At 41.8% G+C, this 21,391-nt stretch overlaps 1 protein-coding gene across 2 annotated transcripts in view; it reads right to left on the bottom strand.

Annotated features, from left to right (window-relative positions):
• MCTP2 (multiple C2 and transmembrane domain containing 2) overlaps positions 1-21,391 on the bottom strand; it is a 259,899-nt gene that overhangs the window by 174,733 nt on the left and 63,775 nt on the right. Inside the window, exons 1-3 of one of the 2 annotated variants that reach the window (XM_050799767.1) lie at positions 19,456-19,575; positions 12,782-12,841; positions 1,023-1,085 (exon numbers count right to left, since the gene is read on the bottom strand). In XM_050799767.1, coding sequence (XP_050655724.1) covers positions 1,023-1,085; positions 12,782-12,841; positions 19,456-19,575 — 243 coding nt within the window. Of the gene's footprint in view, positions 1-1,022; positions 1,086-12,781; positions 12,842-19,453; positions 19,968-21,391 lie in introns of those variants that run through there. The other variant, XM_050799764.1, reaches the window with a different exon arrangement.

Here is a 21,391-nt window from a genome sequence, read left to right on the forward strand (position 1 = left end):
CCCTTACATTGCTCCCCAGTGTGATTTTATCAGAATTCAGAAGCAAATATGATTACATCTTTGCAAGGTTAACCTTCCAAGAATGAGATAACCAACCTCTGAAATACCCTCATTAAATTACTGCAGGATCCCTTGTTATAAAACTCAGGGTACAGTCCCAAGAGAGGCAACAGGAGGAAGAAGTGCCGCTGCAGGGCTGGTTCCCAAGAACATGTGCCCCGACTTCTGAGTTCAGATGTAAAATGCCCCATCGTGTTCTCCACCCTTCCCACCAACCCCCTTTACCTCTGTAGACCTCCTCCACGTGCAGTAAAATTTCAGTTCTGGGGACTCAGCTGATCCCCCCGCAAGCCCACATGTCCACCTGACACATGCTCCTTCCCTGGGTTGCCAAGGGACATTGTCTCTGTCCAGTGCTCTCCCGGCTTTTCCACCCTTCTTTTTCATTCTCTGGCACTCACTCTTAGTGTCTCTTACTCTAATCCCCACAGTCTCACCTCCCTGCAACTCAGTCACTTCCTCCTCCGGAAATGCATCAACTCCTGCAGGCCATATTGTAGAATTCAAGTCTGTTTTTGAATATTTATTACATGAACCCAATTAAATTTTTGAGCCATTTCAAACTTTTGACTGTCCTTAAAGGGAAAGGGCAGATAAGATCATTTATCATTCACTTATTGGACATTCAATTAATCGATCTTGTGGCTAAGCCACCCTTGACAGCCTTCCTTTGAAAGCTTCAAAGCACTTCAGAATGGCTTTATCTCCCTTACTATCTCACTCAATTTCATAGTTACTCTGTATTTTTAGAAGAATCTATCCCAGTCTGCCTAATCAATAGACAGTGAATTAATCTCCTCCAGCCAAAATTTGCAAGGCCTGTTTTTGTAAGTGGATACGGTTTGGCTTTTTTTTTTTTTTTTTTTTTTTTAGCAATAAAAGAGGCAAAGAAATACAAACCCAAACATTTGATGAGAAATATCTATAACATTTAATGTTTCTTTTTAAGGAATGCCACTCACAGATTGTTCTTCAAAACGCTGAGATGTCATAGAAGCATTCAGGTCACTGCTTCCACATAGCTTCTGTGAAGAAAAAGAAAAAAAAAATCTGCTTTATAAAAGCAAATTAATACCAACTCAGGAAGATACCCTCTATCAGGTCTTTCCCTTTGGAAATCTGATATTTGCATATGCAGCTTCAGTGAGGGCTGCCTTCAGGTTTGTGTGGCAAGGAGGAGACGTGGATTCAGAGGTGTCAATCCAGCTGTGTCCCCTGCCACCTAAGTCACTGGATAAGAGGAACTGCACGCACCTGCTGGGGCACTGGCATCCCTAGTTCACCCAGGTGTTTAGCATGCAAATAACTTTGTTCCCAGGGAAAGCAGTGGGGCAGCAGAGCCACTATGCCAGATCCCTCCCAAGTGGGCTAGCCTGGCTCCCAGCCTCCGACGTGAAACGGGCAGCTCAGGATCCTGAGAACTGAGCATGTCTATTAGGAAGAAAACGTTTCAAAGTGTGATCTGTGAGACCCTCCTCAAGCCATGCCTTCATGGGGCTAGCAAACTGTTCAATCACCAAACCAAAACTGGGAAATGCAAATTCTGAACAGATGACCTCAGAATGAGAAGTGTCTATGTTTCCCAGTTATTTTTGTTTGTTTGTTTGTTTTAAGACAGAGTCTCACTCTGTCACCCAGGCTGGAGTACAATGGCATGATCTCAGCTCACTGCAACCTCCGCCTCCCAGGTTCATGCCATTCTCCTGCCTCAGCCTCCCGAGTAGCTGGGATTACAGGCACCCGTAACAACACCTGGATAATTTTTGTACTTTTAGTAGAGACAGGGTTTCACCATATTGGCCAGGCTGGTCTGACTCCTGATCTTGTGATCTGCCTGCCTCGCCTTCCCAAAGTGCTGGGATTACAGGCGTGAGCCACCGTGCCCAGCACCTATGTTTCCCAATTTTAAAATGCTTCTCATACCCCGGAAATGAGTCCACAGGGCGATGACACCTGCATCATGCAGCAGTTAGTATGGGGCACAGATTCCTCAGTTGTATCAGCTTTTATATGCACAAAGAAGATTTTGTCTGTTTCTGGAACTTTAACAGAGTTTCTGGGCTAAATGTGAGGACAGCTGCCTGCAATGAGAGGCAGAGTGGAGGGGACATGAGCAAATGGCCTCCCAGCAATTTGAGGATGTTCCTGTTTGGCACATTAGCCAGGACTGACTGCGTCCATGAAACACATGGGGATTTCCCCTCCAAAGATGACTGCATAACTTCACTGCTATGGGCCAATTAGGAGATGAGAGGCAGCCCTGGAGACACTGCTTAGGAAACCATGAGCCACTGGGGGTAGGGGCACTGATGATATTAGTCATTTCCATGCACAGTGACCACCAGGAACCACCTGGACATGACTCAGAGATCCAGCTTGATGGCAGGCTACCTTCCAAGACACACATTCGCTCTCTCCAAGTGGAGCCTCAAGAAGCCACAAAACATCCAGACGGCGGAGGCAAATCTTCAGCACCCACGAGAAATGGTGAGGAGCTGCAAACAAGGATGGGCTTTCTGGCCCACTGCCTCTGCATGCAGTGACATCGAGAAAGGCTGCAACCGGGCAGAAACGAGCCCTCAGCACAAGAAGGCATGGAGCCTCATGGGGCTAGGACAAACAGAGGCCCTGAGGTTCTTGTAATCTGTGGTTCTTACCCTTGCCTCTTTCCCCATCAGTCCCAGGTTTAATGTCCCTAGACTGTGAATACATTGTGTTCAGTTCAGGTTAATTCACACAGGATCAAGAGTGATTTCAGACCCAGGCTTTTTCTAGGACCCTGGCACTTCAGCCACTATATGCCTCTGACCCAGAAAGTACCACCAAGGCCTAGGCAGGAAAACAGCCCTAACTCTCAATGTGGCTTGATGATGGACAAGAAAAGAGGCCACAGGTCCTTTGCCAAAAAACCTCTCCTTTAGTTCTTGGTATCTCCTGCACGTGTTATGTATAAAAGGACCCCCAGGTGAGTTGGGCAGTACTCTCTGAAATCCACTTGATGACAATAATCAGAACCTTATTCAACTTACTGACTTTCCCAATATCAATAGATTTCTATATGTTTTATATCATATACTATCATTTCCCAGAAATGCAATCAAATGCAATCATTCTGCCTGATTTCTGGTACCAATAACCATGCCTTCACATGCAGAGCCAAGAGTAACTGGTGCTGATGCTCTGAAGCCTGAAAATCACATGCTATGGTCTCCAGTTCTATTAATTGAATCAATGCTCCACTTAACCAATCCCATTTTGAAGATAATTCCACAAAACTATTGGGATCTCCTGAAGTGGATAATAATACTTTTGATTAAAGTATTATGTCATTAGCCAAGGATAATGATGGTCTTGTATCTTCTACTTTCGAGTGGAGGAGTGAACAGAGGTACGATTAAACCATATCACCCCTCAGACTGGACCATATATATTCTCCCAAGTTGGCCTCACTGTACTGAATGACGATGTTAATTAAATGACAAAATTAATCCACCTAACCACCATCATTAACATGCTATCAAAAATGAAAACGGAGCTTTTATTCAAATATGTGATAAGTCTTCCACTTATAACAACAAGGAAATTCAATGTGAGGAATGACATTAATTCAACATTATGGCTGGTTTTACTCACAGAAAAGTCACAGAACTTAAAGTTATGGTTCCCACAGCCACCATAACTGTCACACACCATATATAAACACCAAGATAGGAAAGTGATTACCATAAAGAACAGCAAAATGTTCCATATGCACAGGAGGATGGAGTTACAGCCGCTAGGGGACACATAACTTTGGATATTCGCCCACACTCTTGCATAGTGCCTATGGTATTACTCATTGAGTAGAAGTTGCTTTATTTTCACCTGTTTTGTAAACCTAGAAACTATATCAGTAACTTACTTTTTCATTAAGAAGAGCAAAATTAATATTTATTTCATCAGGAATACCCCAGAATACCACAACTATTAGATTTTTTAAAAATGTTCCCTAGGTTGGACATAGAGGCTCATGCCTGTAATCCCAGCACTTTGGGAGGCCAAGGTGGGTGGATCACCTGAGGTCAGGAGTTCGAGACCAGCCTGGCCAACATGGCAAAACACCCCCCCCCGCCAATCTCTAATAAAAATACAAAAATTAGCCAGGTGTGGTGGTGTGCACCTGTAATCCCAGTTTCTCTGGAGGCTGAGGCAGGAGAGTCACCTGAACCCAGGAGGTGGAGGTTGCAGTAAGCCAAGATCATACCACTGTACTCCATGCTGGGCAAGAGAGTGAAACTCCATCTCAAGAAAAAAAAAAAGTTCCGTATAAATGTAACCAAGTACTGTGGGTTGTCTTTCTTTGTTTTGAGGTGTTTTGTTGTTTCTTTTTTTTTCTGAGACAAGGTCTCCCTCTGTCACCCAGGCTGGAGTACACTGCTGACATGTTCATAGCTCACTGCAGCCTCAACCTCCTGGGACTTTAAGCCAATCTCCTGCCTCAGCCTCCTGAGTAGCTGAGATTACAAGTGTACACCATCACACTTGGCTAAGTTTTGTTTTACTTTATAAATATTTTAGAATATAAAAATTTTAAAATAGGTATATTTTATAGTATTATATATTATGCTATAAAATATTTTATAAAATAATTTATTTTATAAATTTTATTACAAAATTTAATTTTATAGAGATGCCTTCCCACAGCCACCATAATTGTCACACACCAGCCCAGGCTGGTCTCTATCTCCTGGCCTTAAGTGATCTTCCCACCTTGGCCTCCCACAAAGCACTAGGATTACAGATATGAGCTACTATGCTTGGCCTTTCTCAAAAAAAAATTTTACTCAAAAAAATTAACACACTGTAAAATTGACATTTTCCATGTGTACACTGCCATAGTTTTAAACACCTATATATATTTGTATAACTCCCACCACAATCAGAATATAGAAGAGTTCTACCACCCAAAAAATGCCTCTGTGCTATCCCACTTTGACCCCCATCTGTAGTCAAATCTTCCAACTCTAGACCCACGGCAAGTAATTGTATATTTTCATCATATAGTTTTATCTTTTCTAGAATATCATATCATTGGAATCATACAGTATTTAAATGTTTGAGACTGGAATCTTTTACCCAACTTAATGCATTTGAAATCCATAAAGGTTGTCATCTGCGTCATTCTTTTTTATTGCTGAGTAGTATTCCATTCTAGAGATGTACTGTCTATTGATTGTTTACCTAATAAGCATCATTTCAACATTTCAAACAAATTTTGTACAAGTACATACACAGGAAGAGAAATAATTTTAAATATTATCAAAGCTAATACATCTCAATATGACAAAACTGTCTAATTACATTCTACCATTCAGAAACACAGTCTTAACATCTTGGAATGAGCGCTATTACGAGATTAGACTTCCCTTGCATAGCTCTCACTATTGCCTTTCAGATAAGTGTTTTTCATTAGTGTTTTTTAAATAAAAGCAAGTTTGCATTGATATTTCCCTTCTGCCTTGCTAAACTGAAATTTATGGGAAGGTAATACATACTTTGCATTCCCTTTAGATGTGGATTTTCCATCCATAAGGATGCAAATAATATTAAAATTCAGCAGGATATGGGGAGATACTGGAATGGCAGATCAATTATTTTAAAAGAAAATCTCTAATCACCAAGGACTTTGATATTGAGGGCAAGACACTGTTGTGAATAAACATTTTCCTTTCAATATACACTAAATGTGATCCTGTACAAATACCACCTCCCATGCGGCTGTCTGAAGGATCTTACTGCGAGGCACACACAGGAAGCCAAATTAAAAATTATGTAAGCAGTCACTGTTTGTTTAAATTTCAGAGGAAGAAAACATAAACCCACATCCAGAAAAGCTAAATAAGAGTACAAAGTTGGCTGAACAAATCAATAGAATTCTCTTTATAAACTGCCCCATTAAAGTATATAAATGTATACATACTGCATATTTAATCTGTAACCCATATCTTGTCTATTTACAATACATATATTTAAGAATACAGGAGTCACAAACACAAACACCTAGAGGAAAAAGGAAGTTACAAAATAAGCCAAAGGAATCAGACGGCTCCACTAACCATGAAGCAGCAACTGGACACAGTGATACAATGAAAAGTGAGTTACATGGCAATGAGAGGTCAAAACTGGAAGGTATTTTCAGAAGACAATCAAGCCTACCAAAAGGCCAAGTCTGTTCTTATTTTTTATACCACTTTTCAGGAGGTTATGGATCATGCAATCAAGGTGTATAAATTTAATTCTCTCTCATCTCCAAGACTGGTCTCTAAAAGTGATTACCCTGCAATATTGACTGTCTAATCTAATAGCAAAATTTTTTTTTTTTTTTTTTATTTTTTAAATTTATTTATTACTATTATACTTTAAGTTGTAGGGTACATGTGCATAATGTGCAGGTTTGTTACATATGTATACTTGTGCCATGTTGCTGTGCTGCACCCATCAACTCGTCGTTTACATCAGGTATAACTCCCAATGCAATCCCTCCCCCCTCCCCCCTCCCCATGATAGGCCCCGGTGTGTGATGTTCCCCTTCCTGAGTCCGAGTGATCTCATTGTTCAGTTCCCACCTATGAGTGAGAACATGCGGTGTTTGGTTTTCTGTTCTTGTGATAGTTTGCTAAGAATGATGGATTCCAGCTGCATCCAAGTCCCTACAAAGGACTCAAACTCATCCTTTTTGATGGCTGCATAGTATTCCATGGTGTATATGTGCCACATTTTCTTAATCCAATCTGTCACTGATGGACATTTGGGTTGATTCCAAGTCTTTGCTATTGTGAATAGTGCTGCAATAAACATACGTGTGCATGTGTCTTTTGAATCGTGTATGTGTGTCCATATACCTTGCTCAAGTATATGATGGTATAAAACAGTCAGTAAATTACATCCCATGAGACAAACCAGCCCGCCGCTTGCTTTTACAAATAAAGTTTGACTGAAATACACTGCTGTCTACTTGTTCCTGTGTTGTCTATGGCTAATGTCATGTGACCTCACCTTGAGTAGTTGTGACAGAGACCTGTGGCCTACAAAGCTCTGGCCCTTTATAAAAACAAAAGTTTACCAAGCCCTGTTGAAATACTCTAAAACTTTGCATATTCAGCAATATTTGTCCACTGACCTGCTATAAGTTTTTTGCATGTTTATTAACAGGAGATACTTTAAAAAATGGTTGCTTGTACATTGCTGAGCACTTTTCTAATGTAAAATTTATACTCATCGTAACTTCTTAAAACAAGTCCACAGGCTATCATTAGTCTCCCCAATTGGCAAAGAGGAAAGCAGAGCCCGGTGGCTAAATGGCCATCACAGGAAAGCTGGAGAGTTAGGCCTTGGCGAGCACTCTGGATTAGGCTTCCTCTGAGTTACCTGGGTATGCTGCTCTTTTCACTGTACCACACCTGTGCCAACAGAATACAAAAACAGCACACCTCACCTGACCAGGAGGCAGCTGTACATGGTAGTGAACAAGGCTCTGGAATCCAAAAGATCAGTACCAACTCTGCTACTTTTTTTTATTATTATTATACTTTAAGTTCTAGGGCACATGTGCACAACCTGCAGGTTTGTTACATATGTATACATGTGCCATGTTGGTGTGCTGCACCCATTAACTCGTCATTTACATTAGGTATATCTCCTAATACTATTCCTCCCCACTCCCCCCACTCCACAAGAGGCCTCGCTGTGTCATGTTCCCCTTCCTGTGTCCAAGTGTTCTCATTGTTCAATTCCCACCTATGAGTGAGAACATACGGGGTTTTGTTTTCTATTCTTGTGATAGTTTGCTGAGAATGATGGTTTCCAGCTGCATCCATGTCCCTGCAAAGGACATGAACTCATCCCTTTTATGGCTGCATAGTATTCCATGGTGTGTATGTGCCACATTTTCTTAATCCAGTCTATCATTGATGGACATTTGGGTTGGTTTCAAGTCTTTGCTATTGTGAATAGTGCTGCAATAAACATACGTGTGCATGTGTCTTTATAGCAGCATGATTTATAATCCTTTGGGTATATTCCCAGTAATGGGATGGCTGGGTCAAATGGTATTTCTAGTTCTAGATCCTTGAGGAACCGCCATACTGTCTTCCACAATGGTTGAACTAGTTTACAGTACCACCAACAGTGTAAAAGTGTTCCTATTTCTCCACATCCTCCCCAGTACCTGTTGTTTCCTGACTTTTTAATGATTGCCATTCTAACTGGTGTGAGATGGTATCTCATTGTGGTTTTGATTTGCATTTCTCTGATGGCTAGTGATGATGAGCATTTTTTCATGTGTCTGTTGGCTGCATAAATATCTTATTTTGAGAAGTGTCTGTTCATATCCTTTGCCCACTTTTTGATGGGGTTTTTCTTGTAAATTTGTTTGAGTTATTTGTAGGTTCTGGATATTAGCCCTTTGTCAGATGAGTAGATTGCAAAAATTTTCTCCCATTCTATAGGTTGTCTGTTCACTCTGATGGTAGTTTCTTTTGCTGTGCAGAAGCTCTTTAGTTTATTTAGATCCCATTTGTCAATTCTGGCTTTTGTTGTCATTGCTTTTGGTGCTTTAGACATGAAGTCCTTGCCCATGCCTATGTCCTGATTGGTATTGCCTAGGTTTTCTGCAAGGCTGGTTCAACATATGCAAATCAATAAATGTAATCCAGCATATAAACAGAACCAAAGACAAAAACCACATGATTATCTCAATAGATGCAGAAAAGGCCTTTGACAAAATTCAACAGCCCTTCAAGATAAAAACTTTCAATAAATTTGGCATTGATGGAACATATCTCAAAATAATAAGAGCTATTTATGATAAACCCACAGCCAATATCATACTGAATGGGCAAAAACTGGAAGCATTCCCTTTGAAAACTGGCACAAGACGGGGATGCCCTCTCTCACCACTCCTATTTAACATAGTGTTGGAAGTTCTGGCCAGGGCAATCAGGCATGAGAAAGAAATAAAGGGTATTCAATTAGGAAAAGAGGAAGTCAAATTGTCCCTGTTTGCAGATGACATGATTGCATGTTTAGAAAACCCCATCGTCTCAGCCCAAAATCTCCTTAAGCTGATAAGCAACTTCAGCAAAGTCTCAGGATACACAATCAATGTGCAAAAATCACAAGCATTCTTACACACCAATAACAGACAAACAGCCAAATCATGAGTGAACTCCCATTCACAATTGCTTCAAAGAGAATAAAATACCTAGGAATCCAACTTACAATGGATGTAAAGGACCTCTTCAAGGAGAACTACAAACCACTCCTCAGTGAAATAAAAGAAGGCACAAACAAATGCAAGAACATTCCATGCTCATGGATAGGAAGAATCAATATCGTGAAAATGGCCATACTGCCCAAGGTAATTTATAGATTCAATGCCATCCCCATTAAGCTCCCAATGACTTTCTTCACAGAATTGGGAAAAAACTACTTTAAAGTTCATATGGAACCAAAAAAGAGCCTGCATTGCCAAGACAGTCCTAAGCCAAAAGAACAAAGCTGGAGGCATCATGCTACCTGACTTCAAACTATACTACAAGGCTACAGTAACCAAAACAGCATGGTACTGGTACCAAAACAGAGATATAGACCAATGGAACAGAACAGAGCCCTCAGATGTAATACCACACATCTACAACCATCTGATCTTTGACAAACCTGAGAAAAACAAGAAATGGGGAAAGAATTCCCTATTTAATAAATGGGTGCTGGGAAAACTGGCTAGCCATAAGTAGAAAGCTGAAACTGGATCCCTTCCTTACATCCTATACAAAAATAAATTCAAGATGGATTAGAGACTTAAATGTTAGATCTAAAACCATAAAAACCTCTGCTACTTTCTAGCTTTCTGTCCTTGAAAAATATACCTAAAATTCAAGATATGGGAACATCTCTCAATGGGTCAAAACAGATTCTTACAGGTTGTTAGAATAATTAAATCACTCAATGGGTATTCACTGAAAGCCTTTTCTCAGACAGACACTGTGCGAGGGCTCTTTGTATATAGAGGAAACCAAATAGATGTGGTCTGATAATATTTATACAGAAATTAGCAGAGTTCCTTACACATAAACCCTCAGTAAGTAGTATTAGATTGGTGTTGCTATTCTATTATTTATTATTATTAATTATATTAGTAATAGTCATAAAACAGCCTATGTGTTTGGGAAGAATGGATGAAAAGAATTTGATGAAGGTGGTCAGTAATCTGACTCCCTTTCTTAGCTCCCTCCAACATTCCCCACCGAAAGTGACCAGGACAAAGTCAGAGACTGGCTGACAAAGCCTCGGGATGGTACCATTTTCCCTCTGCACACAGCCCAGCAGCCTGTGCGCCATTTCTCCATACCTTTTGTCCAAGGCAAAGCTTGGACTTACTGCCATACCCAGTGTCTACAGCAGGCACAGCAAGCACTGCCCGTGTGTTGCCGATTCCTTCTGCCCTATGAGCGATGCAGCATTGAGCCCATGGGGTTCCTGTGCATCCCACTCATTCAGTGCACTAAGCAGTTGCGATGGTCAGCTAGAGCTGCCTGGCAGGATACATGATGCCCTACATGATGTGGTTTCTGTTCACTTCTCTGCCATCTCCTCCCATTGCCCCCTCACTGCCTCTTCTCCAGCCTTACTGCTTCCTTGCTCTTCCTGAAACATCAGGGACACTCTTGCTATCCTGGGGCCTTTATGCTTGCTGTTTCTCTTTTTCCGGAAGGCTTTTCTTTAGCTATGCACGCAATCCACTTCCTCACCTCCTCCATATCTTTGAGTGCAGGTTATCTTCTCGGAAGAGGTCCTTCCTGACCACTCTGTACAAAATGATAACACCTCCCACCCCCAGCACCTACTCTGCTTTCTTTCTCTCCATGACACTTTATGTTCTGATTATATCTATAGCATGCCACCTTTCCTAGTGGAAACTCCATGAGGGAGGCAACTTTTTTCTATTTTGTTGACTACTGTCTCCCTAGCGTCTAGATCTGCATCAACACAAGCAGGCATTTAACAGGTGCAAAGGAAAGAAGGGAAGGAAGAAGAACAGGGAGACTGAGCCCATGATGGACCCTGGGATGTGGCTGACACACCATCACATGTTGAGGTACGACTTTCAAGATCACAGAAAAATAGTAAAAATTACGTCATTGAAGTGTAGAGAAACTGACGTACTTGTTTAATTTTGCAACCTGGAGGTCCTTTCCTCTCCTCTGTGGTTTTTCACTCTGCTTCTCTGTGATCACTAACCTGAAACTATGCAGCTGCCAAGCAATTTCTGGAAATATCTCACTGGGGAACTTCTCTAAATCACTCAACTCACCCACGTAAGCGCGCGCCAAAGCTAGTTATTCACAACTCCAACTGCCAAATGAAATGTCAGGGAAGGACATACCCCATTGTGGAATTACATGGATTATGGGAAGGGAGAATGATCCTTTCTTTCATAATTATTAGTTATTGACCATGACAATGAGCCCATTCAATCTTGATAATTATCCTTGTGTTTAAAAGGACACAGAGGACACAGAAAAATAAATGTCTTCCTTTTGTGATCAACTTTTTTTGATCTCCAGTTCTGAGTTCTCCCATTTGCAGAATTGTACTTCCAAACTCATGTTATACACATAGTTCTGTGCACAGTCCCAGGATTCGGACAGTCCTGGAGTTAGATCCTGTCTCTGACACTTACTAGCTGGATGACATTAAACAAGTCACTAAAATTCCCCAAACTTCTATGTCATTCTGAAAAATAAGCAATGTTAAAAATAATTATAAACACTAATGAATACAACCATAATCATGGCAGTGAGCACTTGTTAGGTGCTTGTGACTGCCAGGTACTAGGCTAAGGCCTTCATATTTTTTGAGCCCCATAGACAAACTTAACTAATCTGTATTATTCTCTGCCTATCTGAGTCTTACTCATTCTCAAAAGGAGTTCTCTTCAAGCCTTTCCTGACCACCCTGCTCAGAATAACCTCCCCCACTTATCTCAACTGGTTATCTAGCACTGAGTAGAGAGTGGTTGGTATTGCTGGTCATTTTTTCCAGTGTCTGTGTCTAATCCCAGTTTCCCCATCAGCACCTACAGCAAGAACCAGAATAGACCATATGCATTTTCTAAATACTTAGCTAATTTTACAACGCATGTTAAAAGCGTCTTGTAAAATAAGTACTAGGAGAATGCTGACTAGAGGAGAAAATGAGGAGGAAAAAACCAGATAAGAAAAAAAATAAAAAATAAGTTCCTCTTCCTCCGAGTTCCCTTAACTTTAGCTTCATCACATTTAGTCTGACGCTTGGAAACTCCTTTCTTTAGGGCCCTAACCACCTAGGGACTCCATGTATCACCCTTCCCCAATGCAACTAAATTTGTCATGACTTTTCGAGCCTTTGGCAATGGTTGGAAAGTCAACTACAGTGATAATATGAATCAATATACATGCATACCATATAAACAAGGTTTGCAGAAAGGCTGAGAGAAGAAGAAAAATGACATTTCTACTCTTCAAGAGCTTATACTCTAACAAGAGAGACTGACTGCTAAACAACTGGGTGTGTATACACAAACACCTATATAAAGGTATATATATATATACACACACACACACACTCCCATACATATATATCCACATGTGTGTGTATGTGTGTGGAGATATTGGTATGTGGCAGTAGTCTATGGTGCTCTCACCTCCTCTTTAGCCACAAGTCTTGGTGAAGAGCAATGAGATCGTCCTCTGAGGCTAAAAGAGTTAAAAGACCAGAGTTAGTCAGCTCAGGCGACTATAACAAAACACCACTGACTAGGTGGCTTAAACAATAGAAACCCACTTCCTGCCTTGCAGATGACTCCTTTCTCACTGTGTCCTCACATGGTAGAGAATGAGAGACCTCCAGTGTCTCTTTCTCTTGTATGAGGACACCAGTTCCATTGGATCAGGGCTCCACGCTTCTGACCTTACTTATCCTTAATCGCCTCCTAAAGGCCGTATCTTCAATAGTCATGTAAAGGTTAGGGATTCAACATAAGAACTTGGTCTGGGGGACACAACTCAATCTAAGCAATGACTCTTTATCCATCAGCATCCAGACATACAAAGTCACCTAAAGGAGACGATATGGGTGCCAGGCCACCATGATAAGATATCAGCCTTACTGAAGTGATAACATACAATTAATGAAATAGTGTATCAATCAGAAAAAGGGAGAGGTCATGCCAGCAAGCCTCAATAAAAGTTTGGACTTGTTCAGAAGGAAGGAGAGAGAGCCTATGCCACAGGACGTTAAAATCCAGGCTTCCTGGACTAAGTGGGCTCACAGAGAGAGATGGATAAAGGTGGCCCTAGCAGACAAAGTGCGAGTATGTCAAGTTCTAATTTGTGGCTCAGTACTTATTGTGAGATGGATGGTGTATGAAATGCCATTCAGCAGGGAGCCCATGCATTCTCCCTGCAGTGTGCCAATCCCTGCACCAATTTTCCCAATTCTCATGTGACTTCTCCTAAAGGCTGACTGTGGGGAGGAAATGCATTTCAAGTATTTCCAGGCCCTGAGATAATAATTTCTCCTAACTGGTTAATGAAGTAGGCATTAATTATGATTGGACTTTCTGTGTGATTTGACAACAATGAAGAATGAGCTGTTTACATCAAAAGAACATTAGAGTATTTAGTTTTTTATTATTATTTGAGATGGCATCTTGCCCTGTCACTTATGCTGGAATGCATGGGCACAATCACAGCCCACTGCAATCTCCGCCTCCCAGGTTCAAGCAATTGTCATGCCTCAGCCTCCTGAGTAGCTAGGACCACAGGCATGTGCCACCATGCCCAGCTAATTTGCATATTTTAGTAGAGACAGGATTTCACCAGGTTGGCAAGGCTGGTCTTGAACTTCTGACCTCAAGTGATCCACCCGCATTGGCCTCCCAAAGTGCTGGGATTACAGGCATGAGCCACCACATCCAGCCTAGTCTTTAAAGTATTTAATTCTCATGGCAAATTAGTTGTGATTATCATTTATAGCTCAGACTCATAACCATTTGGTTATCATGAGTCAGTCCTCTGAGCTAGATGACCACTGGACAGTGAGTACATGCATGCAGACTTTCTCAAGGACTTACTCAGTGACACCCTTGCCCAGGACCAGTTTGCCTTCCCCTCTCTACCTCCTCCTCCTGTTGTAATCCCTTCTCTCTACAGATTTCTCCACAAAACAGACTGAGGTTAGTGCTCAGAGTAAAAATGACATGCTATGAAAATGAAGGCAGGCTGATTATTGCATTCATCACACAGTTGGAAAAAGCACCACAGAGAAGGTTTCCACTAGGCCTTGAAGAATGGGAAGGATTTCAGTAGAACAGAATGAATATGAGGTAGATGATATGTTTGGCTCTGTGTCTCCACCCAAATCTTATCTTATAGCTCCCATAATTCCCACATGTTGTGAGAGGGACCCATGGGAGATGACTGAATCATGGGGCGGCTCTTTCCCATGCTGTTCTTATGATAGTGAATGGGTCTCATGAGATCTGATGGTTTTATGAGGGGAAGTGTGATAGTTAATACTGAGTGTCAGCTTGATTAGATTGAAGGATATAAAGTATTGATCCTGGGTGTGTCCGTGAAGGTGTCGCTAAAGGAGATTAACATTTGACTCAGTGGGCTGGGAAAGGCAGACCTACCCTTAATCTGGGTGGGCACAATCTAATCACCTGCCAGTGTGGCTAGAATATAAGCAAGCAGAAAAATGTGAAAACAGAGACTGGCCTAGCCACCCAGCCTACACCTTTCCCCCATGCTGGATGCTTCCTGCCCTCGAACATCCGACTCCAAATTCTTCAGTTCTGGAACCTGGTCCGCTTGCTCCTCAGCCTGTAGATGGCCTATTGTGGGACCTTGTGATCATGTGAGATAATATTTAATAAACTCATATATATATATATAGAATATATATATGTGTATATTCCATTAGTTCTGTCCCTCTAGAGAACCGTAATACAGGGAGTTTTCTTGCACGAGCTCTCTCCCTTTGCCTGCTGCCATCCATGTAAGACATGACTTACTCCTCCTTGCCTTCTGCCATGATTGTGAGGCTTCCCCAGCCACGTGGAACTGTAAGTCGTCCAGATTAAACCTCTTTTGTAATTTGCCCAGTCTCACTATGTCTTTATCAGCAGCATGAAAATGGACTAATACGGTAGGTAAGAGAGGAGGAAACATGTGAGTTGACAAATTATGACCCCACAGAACATGAAAAGCAGGGAAAGTAAGAGTCTACCATTATTCACAGGTGTTTGGCTTGAACGACTAGGTGAATAATGGTGATACTGCCAAGAAATCATGGTCTCTGTTTGAGGTGGTTCTTCAGGCAGACAGTGAATTCTGTCAAGACAAGTTGAAAGCAGGTTCCTATGAGACATCCAGTAGGGTGTGGATCCAGAGCTCAAGTCTGGCTAAATCCTCTTCCAGCAATGTATCCTTTCTTCTAAGCGTACATTCTCACCTTTTGGTTTCACAGCTGGATTTGGCACTTGCAATATTTTAGGCTCTGCCTGTCCTGTTTCTCACATTCCTTCTTCCTTGCCCCTCATCCTTACTTTCCTCTTTTGCCCCATCATTCCATTTCCCCCATAACAGTAGACGAACACTTCACTTTCTTTGCTGATGCTGGTGAGCCTGGAGGTGACTGTAGAATTCAGACATTGCTGATATTTGAGGTCCTGTCCCACTGCCACAGGCTTAACCTGGCACCAGAGCAGCATTGGTACACAACAGAGGAGGCAAAGTCCTAGGGGTCCCTCAGGCCACAGATGCTCACTCCTTGCTTGACCCCTCTGGAAAGCTAAAAGCAAAGTAAGTTAAACTGAGAACACTGGACAAAAATCTGATTATCCTTGCTCTACACCAGGCTTGCCACATGCCAGCTCCTTCCTTCTTCTTCATTTCTTCCCCATTCCACAAAAGGTATAGAAAGTCACTGGCTATTAACTAGGAAGAAACAGATAAGCCAGATCTATAATACAGAAGAACCAATTCCCAAACTCTCAGGTGACATGAATTCTGCAGGAATTCCCTCTTCATTAAAAAGAAAAAAAAAAAACCAGAAATGATAAATTCAGAGTTAAAATCAACATCAAATTTCAACTAAAAAGTTTACACCTGCCTGAACCTCTAATTTCAATTATCATATATAATGAAGTTGAGTTTTTCAAAAACCACAAATGTTGATTTTAATTAAATCATAAACCAAAGAAAACTCACAGGAAAAACAGGAACAAATACCCAAGTAACCTGAATGCACACGTTGCTATCATTGTTTTTGTATTAAACAAATAACAGCTGAGCACACGCTATGTGCTATGTGCAAGGCATGAAGCTAGACTCTTAGAAGACAAAGACAAATGTGTCTCCCCAGCCACGCCAATCCTCCAGATTAACACAGCCTAGTGGAGAAGGTAAGTAAGGGAGCCCCTCTTCTGTACCATGTGATAAACTGGCAGTGGGACAGGCCCTTAAATATCGGACTCCAAGTTCTTCACTTTTGGAACTCAGACTGGGTAGTGGGACAGGCCCAGCTCAAACAGGCAGGACTGAGGGGAGGAGCCACTGAGGAGGGAGGTGGGTAGGCAGACCTAGACTGCAAGGGATCCTAGGGGTCTGATCAGCAGCACTCGTGTCCCTCTGTCCTCTGCAAGCATGTCACACCCAGCAAATCTACGGCACTCAAGTAGTGAGAACCTCAACCCTGAACGGTAGAATCAGTCTTGGTCTTTGTTTTGTACTTTGTAGGTCAGAAAAAGAGGAGCAAAAGATTCATTTTTGAGAACAAAGGTTAAAAAAATGGTTGCATTAAAAGGGAAAATCAAATGACCAGAATAACCTATTCTTGAAGGAATCTGCCTATTCTAAGCTTTCTGGATTTAGCCTGCAGAAGATAAAACAGCCAACCCATCAACCCCTCATCTACTATCATGGACCAGCCCACCCTTCCAGACACACATCACACCACAAAGCTCCCAGAGCCTCCAATCCAGGTAGAGCAAAACACTCATCACCCCAACAGCACCCATCCACACTTCAGGCCTGTGATCACCAGCTTTCATCACCTGGCAAGCACACTATCCTCTGTGCCAACTTGGACACTGCTCCACAGATAACATGCTTTCATTTTCCACACACTGATCCCCTCCTTCCAATGAGCTGCCAGGAGACCAGGCTGAAACGTTTTGCAGGTACAGCTCTGATATCCAGTTGGCTCTTATGCTCTGCTTTGTAGTGTATGATCTCCCAGAAAATCATAGTTGGAGGGTAGAGTCACTTTCTTACCCACCTCTATTTCCAATAGCAACTTTCACACTGCCTGGCCTAGAGTAGCAATCAAATATTTCTGTTTGGTCAACAAAGACAATAAAAGTTATTATTAAATTATTTTTATTATTTTTATTTTTTATTATTTTTTTGAGACAGAATCTCACTCTGTCACCCAGGCTGGAGTACAGTGGTGCGATCTTGGCTCACTGCAAGCTCCGCCTCCCGGGTTCGTGCCATTCTCCCACCTCAGACTCCCGAGTAGCTGGGACTACAGGCACCCGCCACCACGCCCGGCTAATTTTTTTGTATTTTTAGTAGAGACGGGGTTTCACCATGTTAGCCAGGATGGTCTCAATCTCCTGACCTCATGATCCGCCCGCCTTGGCCTCCCAAAGTGCTGAGATTACAGGCATGAGCCACCGTGCCCAGCCATGACAATAAAAGTTCTAAATCGTTTAACAGCAGTTGCTTCAAAAAAATTCCTTCTGAGTATGAAAATGTTAGCATATCAAAGCCAAGAAGCCCACTTGTATTTTCTGGTCAGGAAAACATAGATGAAGATTAACTTTATTATATAATTCAACATGTTACCTTCTGTATACTGACCTGATTTAATGATCTACTTCATTTGCATATTGTTTAGTAGAAACATGTATTTCAAATTTATAAATAACTATAAAGTCAAAAAAAGTTTACCAAATGGATTTTATAAAATGTAATGCCAAATAAAAAAACAGTTAAAGTCATTTATGAGTAGTGGTGTCTTAATACAGTAATGCTTGCTAACACATAAGGCCATGATAGCCTCCAAACATCCATGGTCCCTTCTCCAGTGAAACCCCAATATATGGAATAAGCAATTAGTTTTGTTTCTAAAAGTGAAACTAAAAATCCAAGTTGAACAACCAGTTTCCTATGCAATTGTAACACTAACCTGGAACACAGAAAAAGTAACCCCTTACTTCAACATGGAAACCTACTTCAGTGTCAGTAATGACAGACTTTTTTAAAAAAATTAATTACATCAGTCACTTAAATCATGAGTTGGTAATCTGGGGATTTAATTTAAATTATACTCACCTTTGAAATAGAATATTTGTGTCACTATATTTGGTTAATTTATTGAAATACTAAAGTTTTGTTAACTTTTTTTAAAAGAATGCATATGAAGTCCTTCACAGGTAAGTGCACACACACGTGTAAAACAGAAGGAAATTCAAATCCTTAGGCAGTCAAATGGGGACGTACATTCATACACTTCTTAGGAGTAATCATATGCACGGTTTGTCTACAGGTATGACTGGGCAACAGTGTAGTGAGAGAGACAAACATACACTTAAAAAAAAAATTCCAGGAAAAGTTATGCACTTAATTTCTTTGCCAGGAGACAGATAAAAGAGAATTCATCCAATATGGCTTTTAATGTCCTAAAGTATTCTGGAAGAGTTATTTGTAATAGCTTTAAAATGCCCAGAGGTCAATCCTAAAACTAATGGGAACACCGGGTCCAATCAATATTGCATTAATTTAAATTCCTGTAAACAACATTCTCCCCATCTGAGCTAACCATGAAAATAACTCCTAACCAAATTTTCCAAGGGGAGGGGAAGGGGAAGGGGAAGAGGGAGGGGGAAGGCGAGAGGGAGGGAGAGAGAGAAAGGGAGAGAGGGAGGGTGAGGGAGAGAGGGAGGGAGACAGGGAGAGAGGGAGAGAGACAGGGAGAGAGGGAGAGAGGGAGGGAGACAGGGATAGAGGGAGGGAGACAGGGAGAGAGAGAGGGAGACAGGAAAAGAGGGAGGGAGACAGGGAGAGAAAGGGAGAGGGAGGGAGAGAGAGACAGAGTGAGGTGGGGAGAGAAGGGGGGAGAGGGAGAAGGGGGTAGAGGGAGAGGGAGAGACAGGGAGAGAAGGAGAGGGAAAGGGAGAGAGAGGGAGAAAGAGAGAGGGAGAAAGAGAGAGGGAGAGAGGGAGAGAGAGAGAGGGAAAGAGAGAAAAAGAGAGAGAGATAGGGAGAGAAAGAGAAAAAAAATGAGAGCCCAGCTCTGTTCTCACCTCTGGTTCTTCTGGTGCATCCCCTCCAAGGGAAGTTTTCTGAAGATCAAAGATGCCGTTGCTGGACACCCGCCTCTGCTCAGGAGAGGCATAGGCCTCCTCCGAGTCTGTTTCCACCACATGGAGGTGGCTGGCTTCTTCCTGGCTCCAATCCAATTCTTCTTCAGACTGTTTCAAGGAGCTACTGCTGCTCTTGGGAAAGATCCCTGCAGTGGACAGACTGCTGGGCACCGAGGTGTAGGAAGACTGTGGCCCGGAGTAAGGCCGGCCCTCTGGAGCCAAGGCCTCAGCCTCCAGGAGATCAGGCACCGAGAGGCTTAGGCGGCGGTCCAAGTGATGCCTTGCCCTTAGATCTGGGGGCTTACTTGGGTTCTTTTTCACCTTCTTCTTGCTCAAGTTGATCAACAATGGCCTGGTCCGCTGTTTTAATGAGCCCCAAACAGATGGTTTTTCCAGATCCATGGCTGCATGAAGACCCAAGAAGCCACTTCTCAAGAATACGCCTCAGTGACTCCTAGAAAACAGAATATATTTTAAAAAAAAAAAAAAAAAAAAAAGAACGTTCATGGTGGCAGTAAGGCACATCAAAGTGGGAAATATGACTCAAAAATCTTAGTTTCCAAAAAGTGATTAAGACTGCAACATTTGATTGGTAACTTGTATAAATATTGGGAAAAGCATTTTTAAAGAACTTTTTAAAAGAATTTTATCAGAGCAATTGTAGAAACATTAAAACGACGAATGAGATTATAAGGTTGGCACCAAAAACAAATGCTTCATGAAAAGATAACTTTCTTGTTTCCTCCCCAGAGAAGGCAGAGCTAAAGACATTCACGAGAACACTAACAGCAGCTGTTCTTCAGTATGATCAAGGGGTGGGGACTTTCTACTTCTCTAAACCGGAGGTCAACAAACAGTCCCAGTGCAGAGCCAGTTATTAAATATTTCAGACTTTGTGGGCCAGATGGTCTCTGTCGCTACTACTCAACTCTGCTGTGTGACATCAAAGGAGACAGACACAATACCCAAATGAAAGAATATGGCTGTGTTGTAACAAAACTTCGCAAACCTAGCAGACTGTGGATTGCAGATCCCTTCTTTAACCATGTCAACTTCCTTCCCAGAATTAAGCGTACATTTTGAAGAACAAAACCATGGCCTTATCAACTGGGATTCCATCTAGTATCTTTCAAATTTACATTCACATACAGGTGATTAGAGCAATAAACATTTATAAAAATGTGAGCTTTGTTCGTATTCAGAAGAAATGACAAACTTCCTATAACGAAGCCCTTTAAAAAAGCAAGCTTCCAAGATTTAGCCTGAGAATGCGAATGAGAGAGTGTCACTCGCTAACAGTTGGTTATGAGAGATAAGGATGCTCCACACATACAGTAAATACGTAATTACAGAGTAGCATAAATGCTGTGGAGGAAAGTGGTGATTTGGGATATTACAGGTTGAACTCATCAGGGATCAAATCAAAATCAAATTTGCAGAAATAACCCTTATTTTATGTGCCACATGCCTCATAATAAATCCTTTCAGTATGAAAAAGAACAGGATGGGTAGTCACTGAAACCTGGCCTGTTTGTATTTTGCCACGTTTGGCTGAGGCCAAAAGAGGCCAAGAGCTTCCACAAAACACGTTTTCTAAAATCAAGGACCCTGGCTGTTGTGCCCCACCCCAGTTCCTTCCAGGAGAGGACAGTTTATCATTGTGAAGAACGATCCAGAAAGCCAGAGATGAGGGTGCGTGCAGCCATTTGCCTGCTGAAAGTCAGGACTTTGTCTCTATAACCCTTGCCTAATGACCAGCGCATGGCAAGAGCTTCTCCCAGGATGAACTTGATATCTTCAGTAGATAAAGTAAAGATTAAGAGCTTGGCTTCTCAAAACAGACTCCATGGGTTAAAATTCTGATCTGCTGTGTTCTAC

Source organism: Macaca thibetana, chromosome 7 (genome assembly GCF_024542745.1).
Source record: "Macaca thibetana thibetana isolate TM-01 chromosome 7, ASM2454274v1, whole genome shotgun sequence".
Classification (NCBI taxonomy): Eukaryota; Metazoa; Chordata; class Mammalia; order Primates; family Cercopithecidae; genus Macaca; species Macaca thibetana.